The following is a 14,261-nucleotide window of genomic DNA, read 5'->3' as shown; positions in this document are numbered from 1 at the left end:
AAATTCCACAGATTCACAACTCTCTGGGTGAAGAAGATTTTCCTCATCTCAATCCTAAATGGCCTACCAATTATTCTTAAACTGTGACCCCTGGTTCTGGTCTCCCTCAACATCAGGATTTTGTTCCTGCATGTAGCCTGTCCAATCCTTTAAGAATTTTATATGTTTCTATAGGGTAGTACAGACAGCAACCGTAGTCAAGATCGAACCCAGGTCTCTGGCGCTACATTCTCTGTAAGGCAGCAACTCTACTGGTGCTCCACCGTGACCTCCTACTAGACTTTTAAGTTAGATCAGGGGGAGTTCCCCCCCCGCCGCCGGTACCATGTAATCCCGTGCTACCTGCTCCATGGTCAGATAGTCGGCGACTAAACCGTCTCCCCCACCTGGTTTGCCAGGTGAGGAAGGGGCTGTGGACCCCCAGCAGGACCAAAAACAAGACCTGTCAAAGGGCAGATGAGCCCCTAGCGAGCCAACGGCGATCCACACTTCAGTAGAAGTTGCAATCACTGTCGTACATAGCATTGTAAGCCACCATGCTCGTTGATGATTTCAACGATGATGATGATGATGATGATATAGAGTAGTAAAGAAGATCTGTGGTACATTGGCCTTCATCGGTCAAGGTATTGAGTTTGGAAGTTGATGCATTATGCCACCGTTGTGCAAGATGGTGGTGAGGCCACATTCGGAGTATTGTATTCAGCTTTGTTTACCCTGCTATTGGAAGGCTATCATTAAGCTGGAAAGTGTACAGAAGATTTATGAGGATGTTGTCAAAACCCGTAGGCCTGAGCTGCAGGGAAAGGTTGAGAAGGCTTGGACTTTATTCCTTGGAGTGCAGAAGGCTGAGGGTTGATCTTATAGAAGTGTATAAACATAAGGGGAATAGATTAGATGAATGTACAGAGTGTTTTAGCCAAGGTAGAGGCAGGGCCGGCCCAGGACAACCCCCTCTCCTCCCCCCAGCCAAGGTCTGTCAGCTCTGTTATTTAATATATATTATGAAATTGTACACTGAGGCGCTATGGATTATATACTGTCTTAAGCTCATCTGCTCTCGTCTGACTGTCAGTATCTCCCCTGGCTTCCAACCTTTACCGTCTCTGTTAATTACCATCAAACTGCATTATTCCACGCGTTATTTAACAAAGGTTTACTAATATTCTGCATGGGCTCTGCGGTTGCAACCTATGTTTCATTGCAATCAATGTGGTCAGGGAGAATGTCGTCCCTGTATAGCTCCCTCCCGATGGGTGAGAATGAAGGGCGGGAATCGGAAGGCCCCGAGGTTGATGATGGGAGGGAGCAGGGAATGTGACCTGCTGTCACTGCCGCTATGCTTTCGCCACACAACTGCTCCCCGCAGCACTTCAAACTTCAGCCTTGTGAAGCTGATATTGACCACTTGTTAGTTACTACACGTATCAATCGCAGCCATGGCTTACCACTGGGTCCTGTATTATGCACACACACATGTGATGTTTCTGTTGATACGATGGCTACTGCAGGCCTTCATAGCCACCTGCAGTTGAGACCGTGAAATGGCACCAACAACTGCTTTTGGGAGTGGACGGCGCTGTTTGCCTCAGATGCACCTTGACTGACTAATTCCAGATAAAGTCAGCTGCTGGGTCAGTGACTATCATGGTAACATCAGGCATGCATACACATCTGCCGGCGGGCTCATTGTAACTGTCTGAAGTAAAGTTGTAATTACGTGTCCCCCATGCCCCTGGTGTAAAATACCGGGCACATAGTTCGGCACCCCATCCAACTCATGAACCAATGATCGGCCATGAGAAGGAGGGGTGGTGGTGTCGGCGGTAAGCAAAGATCCGAAGGTAGGGCAGCTGGCCGGGCTGCTGACAATGGGGCCACGGGCGAGGCGCTGCTGCCGCACTCCTTGGGTTGCACTATGTCGGGACGGGTGAGATGGGCCAGACGCGGTGCTCCGACCCGACAGTCCCCTCGACCCGAGTAGTAGCAGTCAAATACGGGACAAGGGCAGTCCCTAATGGGCCAAACCAATTTAGCCCAATATCTGGGATGTCCCGGCTAATATGGGACTGTTGGCAACCCTAGATCACACACACATAAAACAATCAAGTAATACAGATCGAGCAAAGGGAAAGATACAGAGTGCAAAATATAGTTCTCAGCATTGTTGCACACCAGTTCCATAGACAAAGTCCAATATTCACATTAGGGTAGAGATTAATCTGACGGTACCCTAGCTGATGGAAAGGCTGTTCAGAACGCTGATAACAGAGGGGAAGAAGCTGTTCCTGAGTCTGGTAATGCGTGCTTTCAAGCTTCTGTACCTTCTGCCATATGGGAGCAAGGCGAAGAATAAATAACTCAGGTGGGACAAAACTGATGATGTTGGCTGCTTTTCTGAAGCAGCATGAACTGTAAATGGAATCAATGGTGAGAAGTGCAGTCTGTGTGATGGACTGGGGTACATCTACAAATCTCTGTATTGTTTTCCGATCTAGAGTCTTTAGTCTTGGATTCCCACTGTGGGCCTCAGGTATTGCACATTCCAAAATTATGAGGCAACATTAGCTGCCTGTTTGATGTCACTGAAAGTTCTTTGTGATCTCATTGAACTGGCCTGCCTCAAAACAAACAGTCCATGAGAAGTATGCATTTAAGTGTGATGGCCTTTGTGTTGTGGCAGCTTTGAATGGCAATTGCATGGTATGTAACCACGGTGGTCTACCGCTTTGGTGTAGGCTGCCAATTGCTTCAGTTTAACATTTGGTAAACATGTCGGTGCTTTGGGGACAGTTTATTTTTATAGTTTGTATCCAGACTGGGAGATTTCAGCAAAGCTGAGAAATCAAAGGATCTTTTGAGTCGACGTTGGACAAAAAGTGGCTGTTTGGTCATGTTGGGTTTCTGTAGAATAATCTATTCTATCTCATCACCTATAAACCTTGCAAGTTTACTTTGTTCCTTTTTCCTTTGAAATTACGTCTGTTTCCATTGCATTTTTGTAAGCAGGCAAATTCCAAGTCATTCTAATTTGATTTGTATTAGTTTTAATCTCTTTTATATCCCCCCTACATTCTTCATCCTAAACCATGGATTTGGGTCCCTTAGTCCTCATGTCATCCCTCAATAGGACCAGCTTTACTTTATCCACCTTCTATTCTTTACGCCAAAGAGAACAAACCCCAGTTATCCAACCTAACGTTTTTAACCTATAAAAGGGGCTTGCAAGTTTAGCGAATAGTTCATTTTTGGGCTCTTTATATCCCGCAGTTTTTTTCCGGGCATTTGAGGGCACAAATCCAGCGCAATGTTACGTTCTAAACCAGCGCGTTCACAGGAACCCCATTAAAATGCTTTTTTTGTAAGCAGGAGTTTAAAATTCCAAGTCATTATAATTTGATTTTTATTAGTTTTAATCTCTTTTATATCCCCCTTACATTCTTCATCCCAAACCATGGATTTGGGTCCCTTAGTCCTCATGCAATTCCTCAATAGGAACAGCTTTACGAGTTATCCACTTTTATAGGGAAATTTGTTGTAAAATCTCATTTACGTAATATCTGTCAGACACCAGATGGAGTTTAAACCTTCTTTACGCCCAAAAAGACGTACATGGTAAATGGTAGGGAATTGAAGAATACAGTTGCTCCATAACCTGAAGGTGGAATTTTAACTAAAGCTTTTGGTATGCTCTCATTGAGTATAGAAGCTGGGATGTAATGTTAAAATTGTACAAGGCCTGGACCAAAATGTTTTTGGTCGCCCAATTATAGGAAGGATGTCAAAATAGAGAGAGTTTACTACACCCTCTTCAACAAAAACCTGAATCCTACGTGTTCTGGGCCAGAGGATAGAGGTATTTTAAAATGATGAGAGGGATAGACAGATCTGGATCAGCTTTTCCCTTTGAATAGGGGCAAAAGAGGACAGACTTCAGTTCAGACGTTTATAACATGAAAATTAAGAGAGTGGATAATGAGCTTCCATTAGGTAAATATCTCTAGGCCATAGCAAAAGTGAGTCAACATTATTTAATTGTCATTTGTACCAAAACAGAATAATGAAATTCTCTCTTGCACAGCGTAACAAGTCTGCAAAATCAGTACTCAATAGATGACAATAGACAATAGGTGCAGGAGTAGGCCATTCGGCCCTTCGAGCCAGCACCGCCATTCAATGTGATCGTGGCTGATCATTCCCAATCAGTACCCTGTTCCTGCCTTCTCCCCATATCCACTGACTCCACTATCTTTAAGAGCCCTATCTAGCTCTCTCTTGAAAGTATCGAGAGAACCGGGGTCCAACGCCCTCTGAGGGAGAAAATTCCACAGACTCACAATATAATAAAGAAACAAAAAAAAAGATAAATATCAGTACAACCCCAATATCAGTACAAACCAAAACAAATCTCCAAAGTCCCCAATGTAAACAAGACAATTTGTAGTCTGAAGTTTGGTGTTTGTAATGTTCAATAACCTGATGGTTGTACCTTAACTTGGAGGTCATGGTTTTCAGACTCCTACACCTTCTTCCTAATAGCAGGAGTGAAACCGCCAGGACGGTGTGGGTCCTTGATGATGCTGGCAGCCTTTTTGAGGCAGCAGCTCCTGTAGATCCCTTCGATGGTGGGAAGATCAGTACCGGCAATGGACTGTGCAGTGGCCACCACTTTTTTTATAGCCTCCTTTATTCCTGGGCTTTCAGGTTACTGAAGCGGGCCGTGATGCAACCAGTCAATATACTCTCTACTGTACACTTGAGAGTGCACAAGAGTATTCATCAACATACCAAATCTCCTTCATCTTCGAAGGAATTAGTGGCATCAATGGACTTTATTTATCATCTATTCATCAATGTGCTGTATCCAGGACAGATCTTAAGAGATACGCACACCTAGGAATTTGAAGTTGTTGACTGGCTCTGACACTGACTCGTTGATGAAGACAGGTTTGTGGATCCTCAATCAGCTCCTTGGTCTTACTTACAATGAGACCAAGGTTGTTGTTCTGGCATCATTCACTCAGACGATCAATCTCACTCGTACACTCTGCCTCATCATTACCCGTAATTCGTCCAACACTAGTAGGGCGGTTGTCGGCGAATTTGAAGATGGAGTTGGAACTATGTCTGGCTACACTGTCATGGTTATAGAGTGAGGAGAGCAGGGGGCTGAGCACACTGCCCTGAGGTGCTCCTGTGCTGACAGTTATCAAGGAGGAAGTGTTGTTGCCAATTCGTACCAATATAGTTCTGTTGAGGAAATCCTGTTGCAAAGGGATGTACAGAGACTCAGTTCCCTGAACTTGATCACCAGTTTGGAGGGGATGATGGTGTTAAATGCTGAGCTAGAGTTGATGAGCAACAGCCTGCCATATGAAGCCCACAGTTCCATATTTTCTGATTACTCTCTCAATATGAACCTTCAAATATTTATGCATGGGGATCTTTATTTCTGATTTTGCACAATTTTATTGTGCCAATGTCTATATTGTCTCTTTTCATCCTTTTGACCAAAATGCATATTTTCTCAGTTTATTGTATTAAATTCCATTTGGCCTTTGTCTGTCCACTCTGTTGCCTTGTTGTAGTCATTTGGTATAACCTTAACAACCTGTTATATCTCCATATCTTGTAACTAAAGCGCATTTTGAGTTTTTGGTCTGTATTCCAAAATCTCATTCAGACTGGTTCTTGGAAACCATTGTCTCCAAGTGTGAAAATGAAAAACAACTGTTAAACACAACTTGCTGCTTTATGTCTTAAAGATAATCTTTTCTATCCAAACCGACACAAACCTATCTTCTGTTCCATGAGTCTCATTTTGTTAACCGGGTTTGTTATGTGGCATTTTCTTCAGCACTTCTTGAATTCCCATCTTTGCCAACTCTGTTTGATTACCACATGCCTCTCGCCAAGTGCTCCAAATGACCAGATTGCAGATACTTGGAAAATTCTTACTTTTCTTTAAAGACATTTATCATTTTCAATCCTCTTCAAATGCTTTCTTCATGTCTCGGGAAGTTTGGAAGATTATGGCAAGCTTTTGTGCTATGCCACAATCACTTTGCCTAGTAACCTTGATACAAGCTATTTAGACTTGGTTAAGATAGCCAGCTCTTCTAATACATCTAGCCATCAGTTTTTATGCGATTAAACTTGGACACAACTGAGAAAAAGCTATACTGGGAATTAATTAAGTAAACAGAATGCAATAAGTATAAAAAATATACTTTACTATTAATACTTAAAACTTGTTTTACCCATAGTGGAAATTGTGCCCTCCTTTCCCTCCAACTAAAGTAAAATGGAGATAATGGTACTATGGAGATGTAATCCATCGGAAAGTGTTGGAAAATCAGGGAGAAAAGGAAGAAAGACTGGAAAAGGAACAACAAATAGTGTGAAAGAAAGAGAAACTAAAAGTCATCCAGGGAAACACTTGTAAAAATAAATGCAATTTGAGAAAAGAAACTAGTGTGAAAGATAATGTGAGATCAATGATATGTAAACATGCTAAAGATTAAATCTTAACTTATTGATAAAGGTATGAAGACATATATTGTATTGAAATTAGAGAGAGAAGATTTTATTGAATTGATTTTTTGATATTAGTTTGATGGCTCTGATAAGAGATTCAGTAAATTTTAATCAATAAATTTCTTAACGTTAATTGACCAATGTTCTTGATGTGTGATGTTTTAGCCATCTGTGTTGGCGGATGGCAAGATACATAAAGGACTCCGAGTTGAGTGGTCATGCTTCAGAAGTAAATTATTGATTATGAAATGCTTTAGAATGTCCCGAACTGGGGAAATATTCGCTATAAATAAATATTCTCTCTGTTTTTCTTAATGCTAAATTCACTCATGGCAATTTCAGGAATTGAAAGTTCACTGCCACACACAAGTAAAGAAAGGGGGCCAGGGAATGAAACAGCCTTGACATGCAATCATTTATCAATTTCTACACAAGCCAATTGCGAAACAAGTTCAGCACCAACAAATGTAGATTGGCAATATAAGTCTTAATCCCAGCAATCGGAAATGGAGCAGGAAGAGCCAGTCATCCAGCAGGAATTGGCAGGCAGAATTACGCTTTACTCCATGACAGGATGCCTTCATTGTCATCATGCAAAGGATCGCTTGAGTAACATGGGGCTCCCATTCTTTGAAGTTAACGTGGTAAAAAATCCTGAGATCCACCAACAGATTGTACATCTCACTGGGCGTCTTACTGTCCCACAAATCTACTTCAACAACATCCACGTTGGAGGAAACGACGATTTTCTGAAGCTGGTAGGTAAAATTGATTACATATTACAGTACGGTAAATTATCATTGCCTATAACTTTATTCGCATGACAAAATGGGGAGGCACTGTGGCGCAGTGGTAGAGTCGTTGCCATTACAGCGCATGACGGGTGCTGACTGTACGGAGTTTGTACGTTCTCCCTGTGAGCCGTGGGTTTCTCCCGGGTGCTCCAGTTTCCTCCCACACTCCACAGATGTACGGGTCTGTAGGTTAATTGGCTTCAGTAAAATTGTAAATTGTCCCTAGCGTATAGGATAGTGCTAGTGTACGGGTGATCGCTGGTAGGCGTTGAGTCAAAGGGCCGACGGGCCTGTTTCCACGCTGTATCTCTAAAGTCTAAATTCTATAGTCACTTTTGAGAGACCCTAGGCAGACAAAAATGCTGGAAAAACTCAGCGGGGGAGGCAGCATCTATGGAGCGAAGGAAATAGGCAACGTTTCGGGTCGAGACCATTGAGAGATCCTATGTCAGATTGTATGGGTATTTTTAAGTAGAGGTCCTGCTCATAAGGATTTAAGAAGGTAAGGATCATCGCTGTTATCTGGTAGAATATGAGTTTTGTGCCAGAATCGAATCAAAGACATAGTTTTCTCCCAGGCCAACATCCTCTATTGTACTCAGTCACCATATTGTTCATGTGGCTGACGCTATATTTATGGAACAGACAATCTATTCTGAACTCTGCCATGGGAAGAGGAAATCAATCAAATATTTTTGAAAGGCTCCATCCGAAATGTTACTTATCCATGTGCTCCAGAGAAGCTGCCTGCAAACCTGCATCTGCAGTTCATTTTGTTAACACTTTAATTTACCACTCAAAACAGAGAATTAACATTTAGGATGGTATTAAATCCATCTGTTGTTGCCTTCCAGGAAGAAAAAAAATCTTGGACATAATAGATTATTGTCTATAATTTCTATTATTGAAAATAATTGGAGGCCATTGGGTTCTGAAAGTTGTGATTCATTATGCACAGGAATAATTAATTTGTCTTGCAATTCTTTTTTCAAGCAAACAGAATGGTATCAATTTTAACACCACATTCAACAGACTAGAACAGTTTACCAATGAGTAAGACAATAATATATAGATGCAGGAAATATGAGATATAAATGGCAAATGCAATGAACAAATTATCTGCCCCACGTATTTTGAGGCGAGGAAGAATGAAAGCATTTCAAACAAGGAGTTGCAATCTGCCTGATACCAAACTGGATGTTTAAGAAGGAAATGCAGATGCTGGAAGAATCACAGGTAGATACAAAATACTGGAGAAACTCAGCGGGCGAGGCAGCATCCATGGAGTGAACGAATAGGTGATGTTTCGGGTCAAGACCCTTCTTCAGACTGGATGTAGGTTTTCAGGTGAAGGTGCCCCAATAGGGTTTCCTGCTAGCTTGGAAACTCTGAACAGGTCAGCCATCTCCACTGCCACAATAGGGCCAGATGCAAACTAGAAGGATAGCACCTCACATTCCACTGGGCAGCCTACAGCCCAATGGTGTGAATATTGAATTTACCAATTTCAGGTAACCTACACACCTGTGATATTTTCTCACTCCCACCAGTCCACCCTGTTTACAGTTTTCACCTCGCCACCACTTGGTTCCCTTTGCCCAACATCCCTCCCTTTTTTGGTTCCACCAGCCTCTTACATACCCCTTGTCTTACTTACCCCTTCTCCCCCTCCTCTGTACACTGGCTATCACCCCGTTTACTGCAGATTAACACCTTTGATGTATCTCTGCCAGGTGGCCACAGTGCAATAACGTGGTTAAGTAATAAATCACTCCGTTTCTCATCAGTCACAAGAAGAGCTTGACAAGCTGATTGATCTAGTGAAGAATGAGCCTGTGCCACCTGATGCACCTCCAATACCAGCCATTGTTGAAGTGGAGGTGCGGAAAGAAGGTGAGTAAAATGGAACCTATGATGGCAGAAATTAACGTATGATGAAAATTTGTCAGCACTTGGACTGCAGTCACTGGAGTTTTGAAGAATGAGGGGGGACCTCATTGAAACATACAGAATATGAAACATACAGAAGGCTTGGATAGAGGGGATGTGGAGAGGATGTTTCCACTAGTGGTAGAGTCTAGCACTTAGGGTCATAGACACAGAATTAAAGGATATTCTTTGAGGAAAGGGATGAGGAGAAATAACTTTAGTCAGAGGGTGGTGGATCTGTGGAATTCTTTGCCACATAAGGCTGTAGAGGCTGTCAGTTGATATTTTTAAGGCAGAGATAGATAGGTTTTTGATTAGACAATAGACAATATGTGCAGGCGTAGGCCATTCGGCCCTTTGAGCCAGCACCGACATTCAATGTGATCATGGCTGATCATCCACAATCAGTACCCCGTTCCTGCTTTCTCTCCATATCCCTTAACTCTGCTATCCCTAAGAGCTCTATCTTGAAAGCATCCAGAGAACCAGCCTCCACCGTCCTCTTAGGCAGAGAAGTCCACACTCACAACTCTCTGTGTGAAAAAGTTTTTCCTCATCTCTGTTCTAAATGGCTTACCACTTATTCTTAAACCATGGCTCCTGGTTCTGGACTCCCCCAACATTAGGAACATGTTTCCTACCTCTAGCGTGTCCAAACCCTTAATAATCTTATATGTTTCAATAGGATCCTCTCTCATCCTTCTAAATTCCAGAGTATACAAGCCCAGCCGCTCCAATCTATCAACATATGACAGTCTTGCCATCCTGGGAATTAACCTCGTGAACCTCTTACGGGTGTCAGAGGTTATGGGGAGAAAGAAGGAGAATGGGGTTTGGAGGGAGAGATAGATCAGCCATGATTGAATGGCGGAGTAGAGTTGATGGACCGAATGGCCTAATTCTATTTCTATCACTTATGACATGACCTTATGAAGCTGACAGACACGTGCTGGTGACCATTGAAGAACAAATGTAGCAGTCGAATAGGGCACATGACCGTTTCTACCATGGCTTTACTTTTACTGCGGCTTCTGTTAAAAGCTCTCTAAGTAGAATGTTGAAAGATGACAGTAGGCTATGAATGCTATAGTTATATACAATACGATCTGATACGATAGAACTTTATTTATCCCCGGAGGGAAATTGAACAGTAATAAAACACAAGAGACATGAAATATAAAATTAAAGTGATGAATGGGAAGGATTGGATATGTACAAAGATTGGTGAGAGGGGGATGGGGGGGGGGGGGGGGGGGGGGGGGTTGAGTCAGTCTACCCCATTACCGAAGGGGGGAGGAGTTGTACAGTTCGATAGCCACAGGGAAAAAGGATCTCCTGTGGCATTCTGTACTGCATTTTGCTGGAACCAGTCTGAAGGTGCTCCTCAGGTTGACCAGCGTGTCATGAAGAAGGTGAGCTGTGTTGTCCAAGATGCTCCATTTTTTTGTGGAGATTCCTCCCAGAAGTGTCATTGTAGACACCTGCAAATTGGATGATACTATTTGCAAAAGGATAAAACACATTTTTTAAATAGCTGTTGTATTGGAAGCGTAATGAAAGTACAAGGCAAATGCATGACAATTATTCGATCTGTCTTTGATTGGACCAAGTGTTATATATGTGATGCATATTATTAGAAGTACGACATTGTAATGTTGCCTTAAACGGGTCAAGCATGTTTCAAAATGGACTGTTACGGCACAGGGTGTGCTCAGCTACGTTCTCCTACTTTGCCAAGTGAATGCAGTGTGGAATTTTCCTGTCCTACAGCTCCCGAACATGAAACCTAACGTGTTTCTTTTGTTCAAGCATAGGATGCCAGCATTGCTGGAAAAAACAGAAATGCAACATCGCTGCAGGCTATGAGCTGCCCTCTGATGTTGGTTGCATAGAGTTTGTACATTCTCACTGTGGGCTGCATGGGTTTGCAACAGACTCTCCCGTTCCGCACAAATCTCAAAGACATGTAGGTCGATAGGTTAATTGACTTCTGCAAATTGCCCCTTGTAGGTGGCTGGAGGGAAAATCATGGTTTCTTTGTGTGCATGAACAGGATTCAAGGAAATTATTGGGGGAATTGGGGCAAAGGCCTATGTTATTAAGAAGTGTGAGAAATATAAATATTTTAAAAATATATGGCTTGGTCATGGATAGACACAAAATGCTGGCGTAACTCAGCAGGCCAGGCAGCATCTCTGGAGAAGAGGAATAGGTGACATTTCCAGTTGAGACCCTTCTTCAGCCTCTTCAGGGTCTGAAGAAGGGTCTTGACCCAAAATGTCACACATTCCTATTCTCCAAAGGGGCTGACTGACTCGCTGAGTTACTCCAGCATTTTGTGACAAACTTCAGTACAAACAAACATCTGCAGTTCCTTCGTATACAAATGCATTGGCGAAGCCTTTGTTGGGCTCAAATTTCTCTCTTTCTCCCTGAACCACTGCAATGCACTTGTTGATGGAACTCCCTCTATGTTTTTAAGTTGATCTCCAGGTTTCAGAAGCCATGAAGGAACTACAAGATATTTCTAAGTCAGGATGCTTAAAGGGAGAACTGGAGGTGGCGCTGTTTATAGCATCTACTGCTGCAGCTGAAGACTGCTTGCAATCTCCTCTCTTACCACTCTCACTAAACTGGGATGGATCCCATCGGGACCTGGGGACTTATTTAACTTAATGCTCTTCAAGACCCACAACACGATGTCCTTGGTTTCAAACTTCCTAACATACTAGTTTTGCTCGCACTGATCTCACTGTCCTCCATGTCCCTCTCCTTGGTTGTGGTTTGGCTGTTGATGCAGCTCTGAGAGGGTGTGAGCTGATGGAGGAGGAAATTAATGTTTAGAAAACAAATGGGGTGGAAATCAAGAATATAGTTTAGTGTATCATGACGTTGAACTCTTGGAGAATACTTGGAGAGGTACTTTCAAATGAGGAGAATTTCAATACATTTCTGATGTGCCTGGTAGATAGTGGAAAGTCTTTGGAGAGTCAGGATTCCCAGCAAATGACCTGTTTTTGTAGCCACAGAGTTTATATGGCTTGTACATTTAACCTTCTGGTAAAGAGTGATTCTAACTTTGTTGATAGCAAGCAACTTTATGATGGTAATGCAATTGAATATCAAGTGAAGTTGAATGTCAGAGGGTGAAATGTGTACACTTAGTTTTCCCAGAGGCCCTGAGTGTAACATCAGTTAATCACAAATTATTATTTCAGGTCAAGATTTTGATGGCTATAAAATATCATTTATTTGTGCTGACTTAAAACTCCTTTGCTTCAAAACGTAAAATGTTGTCAGTACCCGCCAGTAAAGGGTTGTACAGCACCGTAGCTGGTAAAGCTGCTGCCTCACAGCACCAGGGACCCTGGTTCGACCCTGACCTCAGGTGTTGTCAGTGTAGAGTTTGCACCTTCTTCCTATGATCGTATGGGTTTCCTTGGGGTACTCCAGTTTTGTCCCACATCCCAAAGATGTGCGGATTTGTAGGTTGATTGGCCTTTGTAAATTGTCCCAGTATGTAGGGAGTGTGTGCGAAAATGAGATAACATGGAATTAGGGTGAACAGGTGATCATTCAATTGTCGGCTTCGATTCGATGGGCTGAAGGGCCTGTTTCCATGCTGTATCTCTAAAGCTAAAATTAAAACATCTGTAGAGACAAGTACAACATTATCATTTCTAATTCACCAAAATATTGCCTGAAAGTCTAACTGTTTCTTTAAGTCGTGTTTGTATGAAGCATAGATAATATGTTTAATTTTGTTCTTAAAGAGCTAGCAATGGATAGTCAGTGTGACCTCTTTCAAAGGAATAGCAGATGTTATAGAATGCAAATAGGTGCTCTGATCATGACCATGGAAGTGTAGAATGCACATTATATAGTAAAATCTTAGTGTATCCACTGTTAAAAAATAACAAGCTCTTATGATTTACTTTACAGAACCAGAGGGTAAAGTAGATGAATATGCAGACCTAATCATGGACTTCAAGGAGAGTGGTATGATCGGCAGCAACTGGATATGTCTCAAAACGTACCATAACACCTTTACAGGAAAAAAATTAGTGAATTGGCTGGTTGACAATAAAAACGTTGGTGAGTCCGTTAATCTCTTAATGAAATCTCTCCTGCATCTCGTGAGTTGAAAACACTCAGAACCATCACCTCCCCTCCTGTGATTTGCTTGCGGTAGTTTGATCTGAGCTGTGATAACATTAGATGCTCCAGGAAGTTGCTTCTCACACATTCAATGTATCCCTGTGTCATTGTCATTGTTTTTACTGTGGCCTTTAATTAAAAGTGACCGCAAAGTAAGAAATTGGTATGTTTGTATCAAACATGCCAGATTATTGGTCACCATATCTAACTATCTCTGCACTTTAAATGCAAAAGGCAGTAGAACCAATGTTTCATTTAGAGATATTGCATGGAAATAGGTCATTGGTCCCACCGAGTCCCTGCTGACCATTGATCACCTGCTCAGACTAGTTTTATGTTATTCCACTTTCGCATCAACTCTCTTATTTAAGGCAATTTTTATACATTTTGGTTTCACCATGTAGCTGTAATAAATACAGCTGTATTTATACATAGTCCCCTAGTCTTTCTTCCTGTCTTTCCATCACATTTGGAAACTGTTATTGCTGTTTATGAACATGAGGACCAAAGTTGTGCCAATGAAAGTCAAAGATCCATTATGAGTGAGAAACAAGAATGAAACTGTTAGAGACATCAGACTTACCAAAAATCAACTGTTTGGAACATCATTAAGAAGAAAGAGTGCACTGGTGAGCTTACTAATTGCAAAGGGACTGGCAGGCAAGGAAGACCTCAACAGCTGATGAATTCTCTCTATAATAAAGAAAAATCCCCAAACACCTGGCTGACAGATCAGAAACATTCTTCAGGTGTGGATTTGTCAATGACCACTGTCCATAGAAGACTTCATGAACAGGAATACAGAGGCTACACTGCAAGACACAAACCACTGGTTAGCTGCAA

General features: G+C 42.2%; 1 protein-coding gene across 3 annotated transcripts in view; it reads left to right on the top strand.

Annotated features, from left to right (window-relative positions):
* Nucleotides 1-14,261, top strand: part of LOC129702937 (uncharacterized) — a 32,728-nt gene that overhangs the window by 2,917 nt on the left and 15,550 nt on the right. For 2 of the 3 annotated variants that reach the window (XM_055645042.1, XM_055645040.1), the window contains exons 1-4: nt 2,618-2,703; nt 6,880-7,295; nt 9,119-9,224; nt 13,203-13,355. In XM_055645042.1, coding sequence (XP_055501017.1) covers nt 7,044-7,295; nt 9,119-9,224; nt 13,203-13,355 — 511 coding nt within the window. In that variant the 5' untranslated portion in view covers nt 2,618-2,703; nt 6,880-7,043. Of the gene's footprint in view, nt 1-2,617; nt 2,704-6,879; nt 7,296-9,118; nt 9,225-13,202; nt 13,356-14,261 lie in introns of those variants that run through there. The other variant, XM_055645041.1, reaches the window with a different exon arrangement.

This window comes from Leucoraja erinacea, chromosome 13, assembly GCF_028641065.1.
Source record: "Leucoraja erinacea ecotype New England chromosome 13, Leri_hhj_1, whole genome shotgun sequence".
NCBI classification, from domain to species: domain Eukaryota; kingdom Metazoa; phylum Chordata; class Chondrichthyes; order Rajiformes; family Rajidae; genus Leucoraja; species Leucoraja erinaceus.
The sequence above is the reverse complement of the archived record's forward strand: the minus strand, read 5'-3'. Positions and strand labels throughout refer to the sequence as shown.